Raw genomic sequence first — 21932 nt, forward strand, 5'->3', positions numbered from 1 at the left:
CTGATGGCCTGGTCAGAACACACTCTCGGCAACATGGCCTGGTCAGAACACACTCTCGGCAACATCGCAGCCTCCCACATTGCAGAGGTCGACATTGTCCAGACGGATTTTTTCTCAGCCGTCACCGCCTCGATCCCGGGGAGTGGGAGTTGGCGGACGAAGCGTTTCGTCTCATCTGCCGGACGTGGGGAGTTCCCCACATGGATCTGATGGCCACGTGGCACAACACGAAAGGCCCCGCGATTTTACAGTTGGCGTCGGGAACAAGGAGCAGAGGGCGTCGATGCGCTGGTGCTTCCGTGGCCGACGGACATACTGCTGTACGTGTTCCCCCGTGGCCGATGATAGGCAAGATTCTACGACGTATAGAGTTGCATCCGTACAATGTGATCTTGATGGCTTCGGAGTGGCCTCGTCGGCCGTGGTTCGCAGATCTCGTTCGCGGGGCTCCTGCGTCAGGGTCCCGTTTGTTTGGAGGATGCGGATCACTTCTGTCTCGCGGCGTGGATTTTGAGAGGAATCGCTGTTAGAGAAAAGGTTACTCAGATGCGGCGATAGCCACATTGCTGACGTCCAGGAAGCAGTCTATGTCCCTAGCTTATGTCCGGGTCTGGGAGGTGTTTGAAGATTGGTGCGTGTCGCGGGGAGTGGATCCCACTTCCGCTTCGGTTCCGGTTATCCTAACGTTTCTCCAGGCCGGTCTAGCCAAGGGCGTGCAGTTCGTTACGGGTCCAGGTAGCGGCGCTTCGGGGGGCCAAACGTCTCCGTCCTCCTTTGCGTCCGTCTTGGAATCTTAACAGGGTTCTATCCGCCTTAGGCTCGGCCCCGTCCGAGCCCTTGAGGCGTGCGACTACTAAGGACTTTACGTTGAAGACAGTGTTTTTTGGTGGCAATCGCCTCGGCATGGCGTTTTTCGGAGTTGCAGGCCTGGTTTTGTCTTTCCACGTCAATCAGTCAGTGGAGTTCCCGGCCTTTGCGGTAGGGGAGTCCACCGATCCCCATTCTAGGGAACTGCGGAAGCTGGACGTGCGGAAGTCCCTTCTTCGTTACTTGGAGGTTACTAATCCGTTCCGGGTAACGGACCATCTGTTCGTTTTTGTTCTCTGGTCCGAAGAAAGGGGCCGCTGCTTCCCGCACGACGATCGTCCGTTGGCTAAAGGAGGCCATTGGTTCGGCGTATTTGTTGCGGGGAAAACCGCTTCCAGTGGGTCTTCGGGCTCACTCGGCTCGTTCTCAGGCTGCGTCTTGGGCAGAAGCTTCTCAGGTGTCGCCTCAAGAGATTTGTAGGGCGGCTACCTGGAAATCTTTACATGCCTTTATCCGGCACTACCGGATGGATGTCCGGGCTACCGATGCCGGGAGTTTTGGAGAGAGGGTGCTCCGAGCGGGACTCTCTGCTTCCCACCCTCGGTAACTTAGCTCTGGTACATCCCAGGTGTCCTGGACTGATCCTGGTACGTACAGGGAAAGGAAAATTAGTTTCTTACCTGATAATTTTCGTTCCTGTAGTACCAAGGATCAGTCCAGGATCCCGCCCGCAGGGCTTCGCTGAAGTAACGGAGAGTCCGCTCATTAATTTTCTTAGTTCAGTTTTGCTGATCGCTTGTTTAGCTCTCCCGGTTGGGGAGCCCGGTTCCGCCTGGAGTTCGGGTGGTTTGATTTTGAATTGGTAGTATGTTTTGGGGTTTTGTAACTTGGTTGAGATGCTACTTTGACATTACGTAAGACTGAGGGGCTGTGGCTGGCACAGGGTCATATATGACTCACACCCACAAGTTTTGCTCTGTCTCCACCTACTGGTGCGGAGTCACAACCCAGGTGTCCTGGACTGATCCTTGGTACTACAGGAACGAAAATTATCAGGTAAGAAACTAATTTTCCTTTTCTTAACTTCTTGGAAGAAGACTCCCCAAAGCATTGGGTTCCTTTGTGGACTATCCCTCTTCTGAGTGAGATGTTTGATTCCCCTCACCCAACACCTATTGAATATATGACCCTGTGCCAGCCACAGCCCCTCAGTCTTACTCTGTCTCCAGTAGGTGGTGCATGTGCAGTCACAGCCTCTGCCTGCACTGATTCTGTTAGTTAGTCAGGTTTTTCTTTGGATTTTCCTTTCAATTGAATTTTCCTTTAAAGTTGTATTTTTAGTGAGTGAAGTCCTGTCCGCCCTGCCTCCCAGGGGGGTTGCGAGGTTCTGAGGGGACCACCACCCCTGGTTGAGGCCGCTGCTAGGGTCGAGGACCCGGCTTTCTAGTAGCAGCGCAAGGGGTGACACCGGGGAGCCCGGTTCACTCACCCCTCCTGCAACAGGGCTCCAGGACCGTGGACAGCGTGAAGTTAAAAAAAAAAAAAAAAAAAAACCAAAAAAAAACAGGTTTGGTTTTATTTCTTGTGCCGGCTCTCTGTTTTCTCTAGCGCTGCCGCTCCGGTCAGTCGGGGGGGAGGCGCCGATCGCGGGGGGGCTGGCGCGGATTTGATTTTTCTTTTTCTCGGCCTGTCAGCCGCGTTGCGCCTCAGTCTCGCCGCGTTTCGCCGCCATGCCGTGTGGTTCTTCGTGCCGGGCCTGTGGCTCGGTGCGCGCGCGGCTCTCGAGGGACGGCCTGTGTTTTTTTTTTTTTCTTTCTTGCGTTCCGGGCGAAGAAGGATCGTCGGGGGTGCCTCGGGGGGCCCGTTCCCGGGCCTCGCGATCGCCGACGCGCGGCGGTGCCTCAGCTGAGAGGCAGCAGGACCTCTTCCCACTAAGCGCGGGAGTGGCGGCCATCTTGGCCACAGGCTAAGAAATCGCGCGGAAACCGGTAGGGACCGTGGCCTTGCCTCCCACATTTTCCCCACAGTTGGGGCCTGACGGGGGGGCGTCGCTCCGGGGGGGTCTCGATCTCGGGAGGGCTCCGGAGACGATTCCTCCGAATCGGGTTCATTTTCAGATGTTTTTGCGCTGCTTTTGCGTAAGGTGCTTAAATGCAAGCGTAGCAAGCGCAAACACAAGGAAGCCCCTGGGGGGGCCCCGGTAAGCGCGCCCCGAAGCAGCGGAAGGCTAAGGATGTCGGGGGGTTCCGACAGCCCCCGCGGGGGAGGCGGCCTCCGCGGGGCGCCCCACAGGAGTCCGATTCGGAACTTTCCTCCGCGACGGACACGGATTTCTCAGAGGAGCCCCCGAGGGGGGCCGAGGAGATGGCGGGGGACGGCTCCTCTCAGCCCGGTGGGGGCAAAGGAGCACAGCCGGCGGACGGGGATGATCCCAAGGGGGTCCGCCTATTCCGAAGTGAAGAACTGTCCCCCTTAATCCCGGCCATCCTCCAGGAACTAGGAATTGAGGCTCCGCCGGTGGTGGTCCGGCAGGAGGCCAACAGGGTCTCGGTTCTCCTCGGTCTCACGGGACCGGCGGTGGCGTTTCCTTTTCACTTCTCATCGATATTTTGTTTAAAGAATGGGATACGCTGGAGCTGGGATTGAAGGTCAGTAAGGCCACGGATAAGCTTTATCCGCTCCCGGAGGACGCGCTGGAGCTGCTCAGACTTCCAAAAGTGGACTCTGCAGTCTCGGCGGTGACGAAGAGGTCCACCATTCCGGTCACGGGAGCGACGGCTCTCAGGGACATCCAGGACAGGAAGCTGGAAGTGCAGCTTCAGAAGATTTCGAGATGTCCGCCCAGGGGGTGCGGGCCGCTATCTGCACTAACTTCGCGATGCGATGAGCCCAGGTCCTGCAGGCGAACGCTGGTCTGTCACCGGAAGAGGCGTCGCAGGCTGATCGTTTAGAGGCAGCGATAGCATACGGAGCGGATGCCCTCCCTGATCTATTGCGTACCTCTGCCAGGTCCATGGTGGCGGCCGTCTCGGTACGTCGTCTCTTGTGGCTGCGGAACTGGGCAGTGGATGGCTCATCTAAAGCTCACCTCGGAGCCCGGCCGTTCAAAGGGAAATTGTTGTTCGGCAAGGACTTAGATGACCTGATGGTGTCCCCGGGGGAGAACAGGGCCTTCAAACTGCCCGAGGATAGGTTCAGAGCGCGGTCCTCGTTTTCCTCCAGACCCCGGTTCCGCGGTTCCAGGAAGTCGCGTCCCCCTCGTTCCTCAGGACCTTCGTATCGATCTTCTTCTTCACGGACTCCTCAGTGGCAGCATCCTTTCGGGGGAAGCGGTTCGGTAGACCAGGGGGAGCCCTGACCGGAGGGGGTCCCAAGGCTTCCCAATGAAGTGCGGTCAGCCCGTTCCTCGCCGCAACCTCGGCGCGTGACCCCAAATGTCGGGGCGCGGCTAACGTTGTTTCTTGAGGAATGGGCCAGGGTGACGTCGGAACAGTGGGTCCTCGATGTGAGAGAACACGGTTACGCGTTGGATTTCTTTCGTACCCCGGCGGCCAAGTTCCTCATCTCCCCTTGCAAGGCTCCGGAGAAGTAGGATGCGGTGCTAGGCACCATCCGACGCTTGGAAAGCTTAGGAGCTATGGTTCCAGTCCCAAGCCATCAGCACGGAGAAGGCCGTTACCCCATTTACTTCATCGTACCAAAGAAGGACGGCACGTCCAGACCGATCCTGGACCTCAAAGGCGTGAACAAATGTCTACGTGTCCCTCACTTCACGATGGAAACAATTCGTTCGGTCATTGCTTCGGTGCGGCCGGGCGAATTCCTGGCTTCCCTAGATCTCACGGAGGCGTACCTTCACGTGGGCATTCGGCCGGCGTTCCAGCAGTTCCTGCGGTTCTGCATCCTGGGGCGGCATTATCAGTTCCGGGCGCTGCCGGTTGGTCTCGCGACGGCTCCTCGCCCGTTCACGAAAGTGATGGTGGTAGTGGCGCAGCGGCGGCGCGCAGGCTTCCTGGTTCATCCTTACCTGGACGATTGGTTGATTCGCGCAAAGTCCGAGGAACAGTGCCAGTGGGCAGTAACCAGAGTCCTACAGGTTGTGCAGTCTCTAGGCTGGGTAATCAATTTTGCAAAGAGTCAGCTAGTTCCGAACCGGACCCTAGAATACCTGGGAGCTGTCTTCGTCACGAAACAGGGCAAAGTGTTCCTCTCCCAGGAACGCAGGTGCAAGCTGCAGTCTCAGGTCCGGAGGTTACTGTCTCTTCACACTCCTCGAGTCAGCGATTACCTGACGGTTCTGGGCTCCATGGCTTCAACACTCGCACTGGTTCCCTGGGGCGTTCGCTCATCTGCGGCCGTTGCAGTCGTCTTTACTATCCCGATGGAAGCCTGTCTCGGAGGAGTTCTTCCTGCCTCTTCCACTCGAGGGACAGGCGAGATCCAGTCTCCGTTGGTGGCTCGATTCCAAGCATCTGTCCTGTGGGGTGTCCCTGGTGGTACCCGATTGGACGGTGGTGACCACGGACACCAGTCTTTCCGGCTGGGGAGCAGTTTTTGCCGAGGGAGGTCAGTCCAAGGCCTGTGGTCAGCGTCAACCGTCTAGAGACCAGAGCGGTCCGTCTGGCGCTGAAGGCTTTCTTGCTGTTGGCAAGGGGACAGGCGGTCCGAGTGTTATCGGACCACGCGACCACCGTGGCCTACATCAATCGTCAAGGAGGGACAAGGAGTCCTCAAGTGGCGGTGGAGGCGCAGCTCCTGATGGCCTGGTCAGAACACACTCTCGGCAACATGGCCTGGTCAGAACACACTCTCGGCAACATCGCAGCCTCCCACATTGCAGAGGTCGACATTGTCCAGACGGATTTTTTCTCAGCCGTCACCGCCTCGATCCCGGGGAGTGGGAGTTGGCGGACGAAGCGTTTCGTCTCATCTGCCGGACGTGGGGAGTTCCCCACATGGATCTGATGGCCACGTGGCACAACACGAAAGGCCCCGCGATTTTACAGTTGGCGTCGGGAACAAGGAGCAGAGGGCGTCGATGCGCTGGTGCTTCCGTGGCCGACGGACATACTGCTGTACGTGTTCCCCCGTGGCCGATGATAGGCAAGATTCTACGACGTATAGAGTTGCATCCGTACAATGTGATCTTGATGGCTTCGGAGTGGCCTCGTCGGCCGTGGTTCGCAGATCTCGTTCGCGGGGCTCCTGCGTCAGGGTCCCGTTTGTTTGGAGGATGCGGATCACTTCTGTCTCGCGGCGTGGATTTTGAGAGGAATCGCTGTTAGAGAAAAGGTTACTCAGATGCGGCGATAGCCACATTGCTGACGTCCAGGAAGCAGTCTATGTCCCTAGCTTATGTCCGGGTCTGGGAGGTGTTTGAAGATTGGTGCGTGTCGCGGGGAGTGGATCCCACTTCCGCTTCGGTTCCGGTTATCCTAACGTTTCTCCAGGCCGGTCTAGCCAAGGGCGTGCAGTTCGTTACGGGTCCAGGTAGCGGCGCTTCGGGGGGCCAAACGTCTCCGTCCTCCTTTGCGTCCGTCTTGGAATCTTAACAGGGTTCTATCCGCCTTAGGCTCGGCCCCGTCCGAGCCCTTGAGGCGTGCGACTACTAAGGACTTTACGTTGAAGACAGTGTTTTTTGGTGGCAATCGCCTCGGCATGGCGTTTTTCGGAGTTGCAGGCCTGGTTTTGTCTTTCCACGTCAATCAGTCAGTGGAGTTCCCGGCCTTTGCGGTAGGGGAGTCCACCGATCCCCATTCTAGGGAACTGCGGAAGCTGGACGTGCGGAAGTCCCTTCTTCGTTACTTGGAGGTTACTAATCCGTTCCGGGTAACGGACCATCTGTTCGTTTTTGTTCTCTGGTCCGAAGAAAGGGGCCGCTGCTTCCCGCACGACGATCGTCCGTTGGCTAAAGGAGGCCATTGGTTCGGCGTATTTGTTGCGGGGAAAACCGCTTCCAGTGGGTCTTCGGGCTCACTCGGCTCGTTCTCAGGCTGCGTCTTGGGCAGAAGCTTCTCAGGTGTCGCCTCAAGAGATTTGTAGGGCGGCTACCTGGAAATCTTTACATGCCTTTATCCGGCACTACCGGATGGATGTCCGGGCTACCGATGCCGGGAGTTTTGGAGAGAGGGTGCTCCGAGCGGGACTCTCTGCTTCCCACCCTCGGTAACTTAGCTCTGGTACATCCCAGGTGTCCTGGACTGATCCTGGTACGTACAGGGAAAGGAAAATTAGTTTCTTACCTGATAATTTTCGTTCCTGTAGTACCAAGGATCAGTCCAGGATCCCGCCCGCAGGGCTTCGCTGAAGTAACGGAGAGTCCGCTCATTAATTTTCTTAGTTCAGTTTTGCTGATCGCTTGTTTAGCTCTCCCGGTTGGGGAGCCCGGTTCCGCCTGGAGTTCGGGTGGTTTGATTTTGAATTGGTAGTATGTTTTGGGGTTTTGTAACTTGGTTGAGATGCTACTTTGACATTACGTAAGACTGAGGGGCTGTGGCTGGCACAGGGTCATATATGACTCACACCCACAAGTTTTGCTCTGTCTCCACCTACTGGTGCGGAGTCACAACCCAGGTGTCCTGGACTGATCCTTGGTACTACAGGAACGAAAATTATCAGGTAAGAAACTAATTTTCCTTTTCTTAACTTCTTGGAAGAAGACTCCCCAAAGCATTGGGTTCCTTTGTGGACTATCCCTCTTCTGAGTGAGATGTTTGATTCCCCTCACCCAACACCTATTGAAGGAATTACCATATTCCCTCCCCTTCTCTGATTCTCCTGTTATTTAATACAGCTCTTCAGACACTGCGTGACACTGAATGCTTTATCGAACCCAGAATATGTAGCTTGTATGTTTATGTAATAATAGTGCAAGTGCACTGTTGCTTTTATTTTTGTGCAGGTCTGTCGTGAGCAGTTTGTGGTGTTGCATAGTCAGCCTCTCCTACAGGAACTGTCATGTTTCATGCTGCAAAACTACTGTGTCCTGTGAGTACCATGCCCTGACTCTACATGGATGTGACCCTTTCAAGGCCCTGTGCATATTGCACCCATCTCCATTTTATTTATTTATTTAAAAACCATTTCTATACCGTCGTTAAGTTAAATAACCATCACAACGGTTTACAGAAGGGCACGATAAAGAGAAATATGGGTGGTATAGATTACAAATTAATCGTGTGCCATCATAGCACGGCTATGGGCCGTACTATGGCCATCCTGGAGCCCATGAGTATTGCACCCTCTCTCCACACAAGATATGGGCCTTCCTGGGAGACCCATTCATGCTATGACCCCCATAGGATCTAGGTGAGATCTCCTCATGACCATTGTGACCCCTCTTCCCACAGGGAGCAGGTGACAGTACTTGAAGGCAGGGTCAGGAATCGTTGTTTGGCTGGGTTGGTGCTTGCAGTAGGTGTTTCGAGTCCCTGTGTAATATTTGTCTTATTTTACTTTTTTTCAGTGGAACTCCAAAGAGCAGGAACATACCTGAGAACCAGAGAATGATGGAGCTGCTTTCTAAAGTACCCCAGACAGGTAGCATGTGTTTGATAGCTGCAGCCCCAGGCATTGCAAAGGGAGAAGGCTGGGAAAGGGCAAGAAACCCCATCTTGTTCTCTTCCCCCTCACACCCCCTTCAGAAGAGGGACCCCCAGCTCTTCTCCAAGTGAGATGATGGAGGGGGAGTCTGGCTCGCTGACAAGTTTTTAACTATGTGAGTCTCCCCCAGAACTGTTACAACCTGAGCCAGGAATGGGAATGCTGCCCCCATCTTCCTCCTGCCTCTAAAGCCAAGAGCTGCCAGGGCATGGAGGGTTTCTGCCTCTCAAATTTCTCCTGCCACTTCCGCCCCCCCGCCCTTCTCTGGCAAAGACGGAGGAGCCCATGGTAAGTTCTGCTGCCAGAGCTGGGCACAAGCCAATCTCCCTGCTGTTTCCTGGGTCATGAGCTGCCACCTTGCACACAGAGATTCTAGTATCTGTTCCTGTTCTTACCCCAGATGAGTCCAGACTCCTGGGTTTTGCCTCCCTGCTAGCAGATGGAGACAGAGAAGAAAAGCTTTACTGACACTGCTATTTAACCTGCAGTCCCTCAGTATTTGTCACCAGCAGATGGTAGAAGTTTAAAACCTGCAGTCTGGAGTTAAAATAAATAAATAAATGAAATAAAAACGAGAGCGCTGGATTTATTTCAGGAGCTTCCTTGCAGGTGGTTGTTAGATCCCTGGTGGGGGCCATCCTCCCTGGTTGAGGTAGATGAGCAGGGGGTGGTGACCCTTGGTGCAGGCTCATCCATAGAGGGGGTTTCGATTAGCTGGTTGTCCAGTTCCCTCAATCCTCCGGAGAGCCCTCTGGAACCAGCAGCCGCTCTGCAGCATTCAGGAAAGTACTTTTGTCTTTATTACCAAAAAAAAAAAATATTACCTGATCGTTTACACAGTGGCATGGAGAGGATTTCTTGACTTCGGCTGGCTCTGTAAGTGATCAGTGATCACACCAAACACAAGAGAGAGCCAGCAGTAGCTAGGGGTCCTGGTGTTGACTAGACCGCCATGGTGAGTGATGAGGCAGTGCATGTGGAATGCACATGGCGCCAACCAAGGATCATGGCAAGGCCTGCCACCTGTGCAGGGATATGTGTGCTTGTCTCATCCGTGTGAATTTGTTCACGTGCTGCGTCACTGGGGGAGAATGCAGCTCGGCCAATACTGGCTCCGTTTTGGCGTGTAAGAGTGCAGACTCCGTTTTGGCACGTAAAAGGCCTTTGATGATGTTGGGAGCCGCCACAGATCCTTTTCACGTGAGTGTGGGAATGGCAGCCATCTTGAGTGTAGTCGTAGCGGCGGCAGAGGATTCTGCTCCTCCCTTATTGCTTACTGTGAGGAGTCCAATGGAGAGGCTGTGGAAGCCTTGGAAGATGAGGAGGCTTTATTATTGCAGGAGGATTCAGTGGATTCTCAGGCCTTTTCCTTGGATTTTGTGTTACTTCTCCACAGGTCTATCTGATTAGAAAGGCAGCAGGGGAGAAGCGTCCTCATACCCAGGGTCAGCTGCAAGGTTACTCAAGTCCTGCAAAAAGACATCACCCAACATTCAGAGGGTGCTTGGCTTGGCTGGGCAGCGAGGTGGCCCCATGGAAGAGTCTGAGACCTCCAGGACTCCGTTGGCGATGATGATCTGATGGTTCTATGGGGGTGGAGTCCCCTCAGGACTTTTAGAATCTGGATCTGGAGGAGGTGCTGGTGACTGAAGGGGACAACCCTAAGGTGGTCCAGTGGTTTCACAGGGAAAAGTTGTGGCCCTTGATTTTACATGTGCTTAAACAGCTCGGCATCAAACTTCTTCAGGTAGAGTCGGACCAGAAAGGGGTGTACCCTCGTCATAGTTGGCTTGAGACATCCAGCTAAGGCTTTTCCCCTCACAAGTTGGTAAAGCAGCTGGTCATCGGGGAGTAGGTTTACCCTGAGACCATGGCAAAGCAGCAGTGGCCTATGTGGCGGATGCCTTGTATGACTTGATTAGGATGTCTTCCAGAGTTATGATAGCAGTTTTGACCAGGCAGCTTCTCTGGTTAACAAACTGCAGATGTTTGGTCAAAGTCTCAGCTAGGGACCCTCCTTAACAAAGGCGTGTTGGGGAGGTTTTAGAGCAGCTGGTGAAAGCATCTTATTTATGTCCAAGGGACATAAATTGCTGGAGGACAAGCTGAAGGAGGGAAAGAAATCCTTTCCCACCCATTCATATTTTAGAAACTATAGATGATATAGGCAGAACAGAGGCCCTTCGGTAGTGCAGAGGCAAAGCACAAGCAGGACCAAGTCCTTTCGAGTTGGGCGAAAGCCAACTCAATATACTCCTGGTCAAAGAACCTTGGGAGCTAAGTCTTCATAATGAAATGAGGCCTACCACTCTTCTCTTGGGGGCCGGTTGGCCCACTTTTACAAGGAATGGACCAGAATCACAATGAACCAGTGGGTCTTGGGAGTGATAAAATGATGGCTACATGTTAGAATTTATGAGCCTGTTGTAGGAAGCCTTCATAGTCTCCCCTTATGCTACTCGTGCCAAGCAGGTAACAGTTCACGTCAAAATGGACCGTTTGAGACAGCTAAGAGTGATGGTGTCCATTCCCTGAAAAGAATGGGGAAAAGGTTGATATTCTATTAATTAATGGTCCTGAAAAAGGAAGGGACATTCAAAACATTTTGGATTTAAAGAAGGTCAGTGTGAGTCTCAAGGTAACACGATTTCATATGGTGATGCTGCATTCGGTCATAGCAGAGGTTCACAAGGGAGAGTTCCTAGTATCACTAGACTTCACAGAGGCATCCCTACATATCCCAATTAGGAGCACCAGAAGGTCATTCTGGGAGATTATTTTCACTTTTGCACTCTTCCTTTCGGTTTGGCGACAGTGCCACATACATTCACCAAAGTGATGGTGGGTGATGACAGTAGCCCTTCAGAAGGGAAGGAGTGCTAGTACACTCATATTTAGATGACTGGCTATTCAGGCAAAATCGGCAGACCTTTGTCAGCTGGTGGTACAACAGGTTCTAGAGAGATTGAGGGGGCTGGGTGGTGATCCTAACGAAGAGCCATCTAATACCATCTCAATCCTTGGAGTACCCAGGGGTTCGATTTGACACCCGGACTAGCAAGGTGATTTTCATGGAGGACAGGATGGTGAAGCTGCAGAGTCAGGTTTGCTGCCTGTTGCGACTCAAGGTGCCCAGAGTTTTCTATTATTTGCAGGTTCAGGGGTTTATGGCATCGACGCTAGTGCATATGTGGCCCCTTCAAAAAGCGCTCTCCAACCATTGGATCCCGTTATTGGAGGAGTTGCAAATTCCTCTTCCTGTCAGTGGGGGCTTGGTTGTGTCAGTCTGAACCGGGGGATGGAGTTGGAAATCCCGTATTGGGTGAAAGGGACCACTGACATTAACCTCTGCAATTGGGGAGCAGTGTGTCAGTTAGTACCAGACCACATCGGGTCAATGATCAAAGGAAGGTGGCATCATGGTCTATCAGTCGGTTAAGGATGAGAGTGGTGTGCTTAGTCTTGTTTTCCTTTCTGCCACAGTTACAAGATTGGACAGTGTGAGTTCTATGGACAATGCAACACCAATGGCTTATGTCAACCGACAGGGAGAGACCAAAGGTTGGATGGTTCCTCAGGAGGCTCAGTTATTTCACTGGGCGGAGCAGCACCATGCAGTTCTGGCAGCATCTCACATAGCCGGGATGGACAATATGCAGGCGGATTTTCTCAGCAGGCAAAAGTTGAACTCCAGAGAATGTCAACTGTCACAGAAAGCAATGCTTCTTTTTCGGGCCAGGTGGGAAACGTTTCACATGGACTTGATGGCAGCGAGACAAAACGCCAAGGCAGCACAGTTTTGCAGCCATAGGTGAGAACATAGAGCAGAAGGCATTGATGCTTTGGTGCTACTGTGGCCATGGGGATCCTTCTTTACATCTTTCCCCCATGACCATTGCTGGGCAGGGTGCTAAGGAACATAGTGACACCCAGGCAAGATGATTCTCATGGCTCCAGAATGGCCATGTCTGCCATGGTTCCCTGACCTAGTAAGCTTGGTGGTGGATGGTATGTTAAGGTTCAGTCACCTTCCAAGATGGTTACGCCAGGGTCCCATATTTGTGGATCAGGCGAATTGCTTCTGTCTCGTGGCTTCATTTTTGAGAGGAATCGCTTAAGATAATCATACTCCGAAGATGTCATTGCCACATTCTTTGCTTATGTTAGGGTGTAGAGGATTTTTGAAGCTTTGTGTGTTGAACAGGGAGTGCAGCCTACTCGAACTTCAATTCCCCATACCTTGACCTTTTTACAAAAGGAGTCTAGCCTATAATTTCCTTCGGGTACAGGTGGCGGCTTTAGGCTGTCTTCAGAGTAAGATGCAGAAAGTGTCCCTGGCCTTGCATTTGGCTGTGATTCTTTTTCTTGGAGGGGCAAAACACTTGCGGCCCCTGATGCAGAAGGTGTGTCCCTCAAGGAATCTTAATTTGGCCATGTGGGTGTTGTGTGAGGCTTCGTTCATGTCATTATGGAGGACAGCTCTATAGGATTTAGAACTGCAAATGTTTGGATTTTTTTTTATGGCGATTTGTTCGGCCAGAAGAATTTCAGAGCTTCAGGGGTTGTCTTGTAGAGATCGCTTTCTTCAGCTTATGGAGAATAGGGTATCCTTGCAAACAGTGCCTTCATTTCTTCTGAAGGTTGTTTCAGCCTTCCATCTTAGTCAAACAGTGGAACTTCCCACCTTTCTGAATTTGGATTAGTCTGTGCCGAATATGCGGCAGTGTTAAGGTACCTCTAGGTGACTAATAATTTCCGGAAATCAGATCATATTTTTGTGCTTTGGAATGGGCCAAGAAAGGGGTGCAGGACATCCAAGGCTACTATTGCACGATGGCTGAAGGACGCGATTAGCTTGTCATATATTTGTAAAGGCCATCTGGTGTCGACTCGAGCACAGGCAATCTCATGGGCCAAATCGGCTGGTTTCTTCACAATAAATGTGTTGGGCGGCTACTTGGAAGTCATTACACACTCTCCTCAGACATTACCAGTTGGATGTCTGGGCTCTGGAATCGGTGGGATTTGGAGAGAGTGTATTACGAATGGAGCTATCACATTTCCGCCCAGTATAGGGGATCTTGAGTACATCCCAGGAATCTGGACTGATCTGGGGTATGAACAGGAAAGGAAAATTGGTTCTTGCTGCTAATTTTCATTCCCTGTACGTACCAGGATCAGTCCAGGACACCTGGGTTGTGACTCCGCACCAGCAGATGGAGACAGAGCAAGATCTGTCGGACTTGGCTACATATAGCCACGTGCCTCACACAGCCCCTCAGTCTTACTCTGTCTCCAGTAGATGGTGCAGGTGCAGTCACAGCCTCTGGCTAGGCCTGGTAGTTAGTTAGGCTTAGTTTTCTTTGGTTTTTTCTTAAAGGTTTAAAAAAAAAAAAAAAAAAAAAGGAAAGAAAGCTTTGGCTGTTAGGGAACAGCAGCAGGAAGATCCTCCGGCTGTCCTGCCTCCCAGGGCGGTCTGAAGGTTCTGAGGGGACCATCCCCCCCTGGTAGAGGCCGCTGCTAGGGTCGAGGACCCGGCTTGCTAGTAGCAGCGTTGGGGGTGACACCGGGGAGCCCGGTTCACTCACCCCCAGGAGCACAGGCCTCAGGACCGAGGACAGCACCAAGTCAGTACAAAAAAAAAAAAAAAAGTTTACTTTATTTTTGTTGCGCCGGCTCTCCGTTCCTTCGCAGGCTCTTCGGGGGGGGGGGTGGGCTGTTTTGGTGCGGCGATTTATTTTATTTTAATTGTTTGATTATTTAATTTCAATTTGTTGTTCGCTCGCGGTCCCGCCGGATGCCGCAAGGGTCGGCCTGCCACGCATGCCTCTCGCACGACGGGGTTTGCTCGGCTTGTGTGGTAGGTGGTGAGGGACCGTCCGGGGCCGGTCGGGAGGGCCGGTCCCGGTCGGCGCGATCGCCGCCGCGTGCAGGGAAGGCTGCAGATGGGCCTGCAGATCTCTTCCCTGTCAGCGCGGGAGTGGCGGCCATTTTGGGGTCAGCCCAGGAAATTTCACGGGAGGCCGCAGCAGATGGCGGCATGCCTCCCGCGCTTTCCCCGCAATGGGCACCCTCGGGGGGGGGGGGACCCTCCAGGGGGGGGGCTGACTCACCGGTGGAGGCCAGCGGAAGTGACTTTTCGGAGTCGGACTCCTCTTTTTCCTCAGACTTTGCGCTTTTATTGCGCAAAGTCCTAAGGTACAAGGGCCGCAAGCGTGGAAAGGGAAAATCTCGCCCCAAGGGATCCGCCGGCGGCTCCAGATCCCGGAAGAGAAAATCCGGAGCGGTTTCCAGAAGAAACCTCGCGCCCCCTAGGGAAAAGCGTCCCTTGAGAGGCATGCCGCAGGACACGGACTGGATTCTTCGTCGCAGGACTCGGAAGATCTGGCTGAAGAGCCCCCGGGGGGGGGGGGGGGTCGATGGTGCCACGGGGGACGGTTCTTCTCAGCCCGGTACTGGCAAAGGTGCGCAGGCCGTCGACGGCGATGACCCTAAGGTGGTCCGTCTATTTCGGAGGGATGAGCTGGCCCCTCTTATACCAGCTATCCTCCAGGAGCTGGGGGTGGAGGCACCTCCGGTGGTATCTCGGCCTGACGCAAACATGGATCCGGTGCTACTGGGTCTCACCGGGCCAGCCGTGGCTTTCCCGTTCCACTTTGCTGCATCCGATATCTTGTTCCATGAGTGGGACATGCCAGAGCTGGGTCTGAATGTCAGCAAGGCCATGGATAAGCTTTACCCACTGCCAGAAGATGCCCTGGAGCTTCTCCAGTTGCCGAGGGTGGATGCAGCAGTGTCAGCGGTGACGAAGAGGTCGACAAATCATCCCGAACTCTGTCCATTCAGTAAAGCTTGTTTGTCTTGGCAGTTTGTTTGGTTACATGATCTTCTGCTTAATGTTGTTGGAATGAGTTTTCCATAGAGTGTCTGCCTCCCTTCTGCTTGTTGAGGGGGGTTGAGGGTCTCAGATATTGTTAAAGTTATTCTCCTCTTTCTTGGGTACAAGTCATACTGAGGGACTGCAGGTGACACACCAGGTTAAGTAGCAGTGTCAGTAAAGCTTGTAGTCTTGTTCATACCCCAGATCAGTCCAGACAAGTGGGTTTTGCATCCCTACCAGCAGATGGAGGCAGAGAAAAACTTTTCAGGCACTGCTACTTAACTGAGAGTGCCACCTGCAGGCCCTCGGTATTTCTCTGTCTCCAGCAGATGGTAGAGGTGCAAACCAGCAGTCTGAACTTTAGTTTAAGGGGAAAAAAAAAAAAGAAAGGAAGATAGGAAAAGATAAGAAGTAAAGACTGGTGCTCCCGGAGGTGTTATGTTCCATCGTGGGCCATTCCTCTGGTTGAACAGGGTGAGTGGGGGGGAGGGGTTGGCAAATCCCTAGCCAGGCTTGACCCTTGATTTCTAGGGGGAGGGAAAGCCAGGGGTCCTGATTCCCTCACTCTCCCTGAGGTCTTCTCACCTACCCTGTCAACTGGACCAGCCAGGAGCACCCAGAAGCAGGAAAGTTATACATTTAACATGTTAACCCATGTTAAATGTATAACGCCCCGGCGTATGTTCCTGTTCTCTGTACACCGACGTGATATCTCTGATGAGCGGCGGTATATAAAAAACTTTAAATAAATAAATAAAGTATATCTTTGCTTTATTTGTCTGGGTTGCTTGGTAGCTGTTGGGTTTTTTTTGGGTTTTTTTAAAGGATGTAGTGCAAGCTTTCTTTTGGTCAACGGTTGGCTGAACGTCGGGGGTGAAAAGGGAAGTATGCACAGCTTGATTTTCAGGACCTGGGGCCAGGATAGTGCTGGCAGCGACATTGGAGTTCTCTTTTCTCCTGCTTGGGGCTATTTTAGCCGTGGGCTGCAATGCGTTTCATGGCACCTCCCACGGCGCATGGGAAAATTTGTCAGGCCTGCAGTGTGAGACGATTGCGCCTCAGTGTAGCCGTGCTATGCACCGGCTATGCCTCTGGAGAGGACTCAGCAGGCAGACATTGCACATGGTCTGCAGGCCCCATCCAGGATGCCACGGGAGGGTTTAAGGAGACAGCAGCCATGTGCCTCCACGTGGCAGCAGGCCTGTATTGGACAGAGAGTTCAGGGACTCTTTCTTCAGTATAACATAGATCTGGAGAAGATAGAGATGTGGCAGGGGAACCAGGAGAGTTCCTGCTGGATAAGGAAGAGTGTGAGCCGGACAGGTTTTCCGCAGATTTTGTGTTATTGTTGTATTAGGCCTATCTCGCTAAGAAAGAAGCAGTGGGTAAGCAGTCTTAGAGCTCAGCTAAGAAGTCTCGAGTTGAGGCACCTCCCAGGTCGGGGGGCATTGTTCGCCTGCTGGGTCTGGGGCAATCGGGAGTGGAGGAGAACACCTCGGAAAATTCGGAGGGAGATGCTCCTCAGGAGGATTTGCAGGATGACCTGGGTCCTGATCCGAGCGCGGATTCTGCTACTGCCCCAGTGGGCAGTGACCTGGATGTGGAGGACGTTCCTCTCGCAGAAGTGGATGACCCTAGGCTGGTGAGATTGTTCTGTAAGGAGGAGTTGCAGCCTCTCATCTCCTGGGTTCTGGAAGAACTGGGGATCAAAGTCACACACGAGAATTCATACAACGAGGGTGTGAACCCGATATTAGGTGGACTGCGTGATGCCAAAGGCTTTCACTTTGCCAAAGAAAGTGAAGAAGCTGATTGACCGGAATGGGATTTTCCTGAGGCAGGTCTGAAGTTGGCCAAGTTGTATCCCTTGCTGGAGGACACTTTGGAGTTTTGGAAGCTTCTGAAGGTGGATGCAGCGGTGCTGGCAGTGACCAAGAAGATATCCATTCCCGTGGCAGGGTCAGCGTCTGTAAAAGATGTCCAGGATCAAAAGCACAGCTTTGCAGTCTCCCCTTCAAAGGAAATTTCTGTTTGGGGAGGATCTGGAGAAGCTGATGAAGTATTTGTCAGAATCTAAAGGGAACAAATTACCTGAAGATAAGAAAGTGAGCAAGTCCTTTTCACCTCATGTTCACTTTCGGGAGATGAGGAGATTTCGCTCCAACAGGAGTTATTCCTGATCCACGCAGAAGCGCAGAGTTCAGGAAGGTAGCAGTTTTTTTGAGGGACAAGTAGACCGGCCAGAGATAGCTCTGGACAGGGTTTGGGAGGTGCTTAATCCGTCCAATGAAGGTAGGCTTGTCCACTCCTGCCTGGAAGCTGTCTGAGGAAGGCTGTCACGTTTTTACGAGGAGCGGAGCAGAATCACTTCTGATCAGTGAGTTCTGGAAGTAATAAGGGACAGCTACGTCTTAGAATTTTCGCGCCACATCAAGGAAGCCTTTGTGGTGTCCAGTTGCACTTCGCCTGTCAAGTGGGCGGTGGTGCGAGACACATTGCTAAGGCTGCAGTGCTTGGAAACCATTGTCCTGGTTCCTTGGGGAGAGCAAGGTCAAGGAAGATATTCGAATTACTTTGTGGTTCCCAAGAAGGAGAGTTCCTTTGGGCCCATTCTAGATCTGCAAAAGGTCAGTGCAACTTTGCGGGTGTCGCACTTTCGGATGGAGATGCAGATGGTAATTGCAGCGGTGCACAGGGGGGAGTTTCTTGCATCCTTGGATCTAACAGAGGCATATCTGCACATTCCCATCTGAGCAGACATCAAAAGTTTCTACACTTCACTGTGCTAGGAGAACATTTTCAGTTTCCCTTTGGGCTGGCGACTGCACCAAGAATGTTTACGAAGGTGATGGTGGTGGCGGTGGAGGATTGGCTCGTTCGGGCAGAGTCAGAGCTGGAGTTTCACTGTTCCATTCGACATGTTACAGCGTGTCTAAGGTCCCTGGGCTGGGTGATAAACCTGGCGAAGAGCCACCTGGAGCTGTCTGTCACTAGAATATCGGGGAGCACGATTCGACACCCAGTTAGGCAAGGTGTTTCTTATCCCCAAGAAGGTGGTCAAGTTGCAGTTGCAAGTGGTTCAGCTACTGGATATGTCTGTTCCCAAAGTCTGGAATTATTTACAAGTGCTAAGCCATGGGCCTTTGCTCACATGCGACCTCTTCAGAGGGTGCTCCTGTCCCATTGGAATCTGTTGTTGGAGGAGTTTCAGCTACCGTTGCCGCTCCAGGAGGAATCCAGATCCAATCTCTAGTGGTGGCTATCGTGTCCCAATTTGGAGAGGAGTGGATCTAGAGATTCCGGACTGGGTAGTTGTGACCACAGATGCCAGCCTCAGTGGTTGGGGAGCAGTATGTCAGGGATCGATGGCCCAAAGACAGTGGTCGCTAGTGGAGGCGACGTAATCAAACGTCTGGAAATGAGAGCAGTACACAGGGCGTTGCTAGTCTTTCTTCCTCTGATTCAGGGGAATGCAGCGCGCATGTTCTCGAACAATGCGACGACAGTGGCCTATATCAATCGTCAGGAAGGAACGAAAAGTTTAGTGGCTCAGGAGGCTCAGGAACGCTTTGCCTGGGCAAAGTGCCATACAGCAGTACTAATAGCTTCGCACGTGCAGGTGGATTATCTCAGCAGGCAACAGCTAGACCCGGGAGAATGGAAGCTGTCAGCGGAGGCCTTTGCCCTCGTTCGGCGCAGGTGGGGTGAGCTCCAGTTCAATCTCATGGCAACGCAGAAGATTGCTAAGGCAATCAGGTTTTTTAGCCACCAGAGGGAATTATGGCTCTGAAGATATTGACGCTGTGATTCAGCCATGTCCAATGATACTTCTGCTGTCTGTATTTCCCCCGTGGCTGCTCGTAGGTCGGGTGCTACTGCGCATTGAACAACATCCAGGAAGAGTGATACTGGTGGTGTTGCAATGGTGCCATTTGTGTTTGCGGATCTGGTTCAGCTGGAAGTAGACCGTCCCGTCCGGTTAAGCCATCTGAGGGAATTGCTACGCCAAGGACCCATCTTTTTGGAGCAGACGGATTGCTTCTGTCTAGTGGCCTGACTTTTGAGAGGCGGTGCTTCCATTTGAAGGGATATTCGGAGCCACTGATTACTTACTCTACTTCAAGCTAGAAGGTCGTCTACTTCTTTGGCATATATCTGAGACTAGAGAGTGTTTGAGTCTTGGTGTGGGGTCTATGATGCTGATTCTTTGCAGGTGAATGATGCCCAGGTCTTGGCTTTTTTGCAAGATGACTTGTCAAAGGGTTTAGCCTATAATTCTCTCTGAGTCCAGATAGCAGTCTTGGGCTGTTTGCGAGGGAGACTTCAAGGATGGCCTTTAGCGTCTCAGACGGACATAGTATGTTTTCTTAAAGGAGCAAAGCATTTGCATTCTCCATTTTGTAGAATTTGTCCATCTTGGAATCTTAATCTGGTTCTTCTGGTATTGTGTGGGCCTCCTTTTGAACCATTAAGAAGGGCATCTTTGAAGGACCTTACCCTGAAAACTGTGTTTCTGGTGGTGATTTGTTCAGCTAGACGAATTTCGGAGCTACAAGCCTTATCGTGCAGAGATTTTGAGCAATGGAGCTTTGTTGCATGCGGTGCCTTCCTTTTTATCCAAAGTTGTGTCAGCCCTTCATCTTAGCCAGACGGTGGAATTGCCGGGCTTTCCGCACCTGACGGCTAATTCACCCCATGCAAAGGAGCTTCACCTTTTGGATGTGTGTCTGGTCCTATTGTGATATCTCAAGGTGACAAATGACTTTCGGAGGTCGAACCATCTCTTTGTTTTATTCAGTGGAGCAAAGAAGGGTTGCAAAACGGCTAAGAGCACAATTGCAAGATGGTTAAATGAAGCAATTATTTCAGCCTATATCTGTAAGGGTCAGTCTGTCTTGGAAGGATTGCGGGTGCATTCTACTAAGGCGCAGGCAGCCTTCTGGGCAGAGTGTCAATTGGTTTCTCCGCAGGAGATTTGTCAAGCAGCAACTTGGTCTTCTTTGCACCCGTTTACTTAACATTACCGTTTGGATGTTCGGGCTTCGGAGATGGCCACTTTTGGTGAAAGTGTGCTGTGTGTGAGTCTTTCGGGTTCCCACCCAGAGTAGAGGAGCTCGGGTACATCCCACTTGTCTGGACTGATCTGGGGTCTGAACAGGAAAGGAAAATTGATACTTACCTGCTAATTTTCATTCTTGGAATAGCACAAATCAGTCCAGACCCCTGCCCTTTATTGTTACGAAAGACCTTTCCCGCTTTTGGATGCTGCGGGTGATGCAGAATTTGAACAAGATTGTACATAATTTAAGCTATTTTGAGATTGGAAGGTTTTTCATTGCCCTAAGTTAAGGGTTCAGTTGTGTTGGGGGGTTCCAACTTATTCCTCAGCTCGCTATAGAGGGAGAAATCCTTGGCGTTTGGGGGAAGTAGTCAACTTGGCTTGGGTACAGCTCAGTACTGAGGGACTGCAGGTGGCACTCTCGTTAGTAGCAGTGCCTGAAAAGTTTTTATTCTCTGCCTCCATCTGCTGGTAGGGATGCAAACCCCAATTGTCTGGACTGATCTGTGATTATTCCAGGAACGAAAATTAGCAGGTAACCAATTTTCCTTTCTCTGTCTCCAAAGAGGCAAAACCTAGGAGTCTGAACCGATCTGTGGTATTCCAGGATTGAAAATTAGCATGTTTGAGCCAATTTTACTTTTCTGAAGTGCAGTTTCTCCCTTCCTTCCTAGGAGACTTTGATCTGCAGAAAGTGAAGGAATCGATTTTCTTCTTCAGCTGAGGCAGAGGACGGGGGGAGGACCTTCTGCTCCGAGCCTCGCACAGTGCAGGAAGGGGGGGCAGTGGCTCACAGCAGGAGGCAGAAGCAGCAGAAACTTTCCTTTCCACTTGCTCTGTTGGGGGAAGAGGATCTGTCGACCAGAAGTGTCTGGGATGGACAGCAGCCACGCAATCTTTGTGGCTTGGGTACTGGCATACTGCCCTGTGTGCAAACTAACATAAAGCAGGAGAAGCATTTCTTTCGGCTAAAGTTTTGGTAGCAGGGACAGCAGTCTTTAAGCTGAGACCACATAGTGGCAGTGTTGATAACCGCAGAGCTCTGATCCTGGCACATGTCAGTCCAGCACTGTCTGGCCAGACAAACACTGTATAGTAAGATCTGAAGAGCCATTGCAATGGTCAGAAGTGTAAATAAATATATTTAACAAAAATGGAAAATGATGTGTGGAGTAAGTGAGAGGTATCCACAGAAAGCAACCAGAAAGTTCTTAAATCATTGATGCAGGTTTTATTTAGGAGCTTCAAAAAAGCGTACTTTAAAGACAGTTTACGAGTGATAAGTCCATGGACCTGTGTTTTGCCCGAAGGTGCTGACGGGAGGGATTGGAGGGCAGGCAGCTCAAACTTTAATGAAACAAGCTGCTAACTTAAAAAGAAATGTAAATAAACATTTCATGGTCACGATGTAGGTGTGTTACTTTGAGAAGGATTGGTCCCAGCAGTGGGATATGGAAATGTCCTCAACCACCTTTGGAGCAGAAGAGCACATGGGACCCCGAGTTCTCCTGGGCCTATTCTCACTTATGTCTAATGAGCAGTATTGGATCTACTTATTTATTTAACACATTTCTAGTTCCTGTT

At 52.0% G+C, this 21932-nt stretch overlaps 1 protein-coding gene across 1 annotated transcript in view; it reads left to right on the top strand.

The window, feature by feature from the left end:
• POLRMT (RNA polymerase mitochondrial) overlaps positions 1-21544 on the top strand; it is a 77468-nt gene extending 55924 nt beyond the window's left edge. Inside the window, 3 exon segments of the mRNA XM_029613590.1 lie at positions 7709-7794; positions 8273-8346; positions 21023-21544. Of these exon segments, the coding sequence (XP_029469450.1) occupies positions 7709-7794; positions 8273-8346; positions 21023-21072 (210 nt within the window). The 3' untranslated portion in view covers positions 21073-21544.
• The last annotated feature ends 388 nt before the right edge of the window (positions 21545-21932 follow it).

Source organism: Rhinatrema bivittatum, chromosome 8 (assembly GCF_901001135.1).
Source record: "Rhinatrema bivittatum chromosome 8, aRhiBiv1.1, whole genome shotgun sequence".
NCBI classification, from domain to species: Eukaryota; Metazoa; Chordata; class Amphibia; order Gymnophiona; family Rhinatrematidae; genus Rhinatrema; species Rhinatrema bivittatum.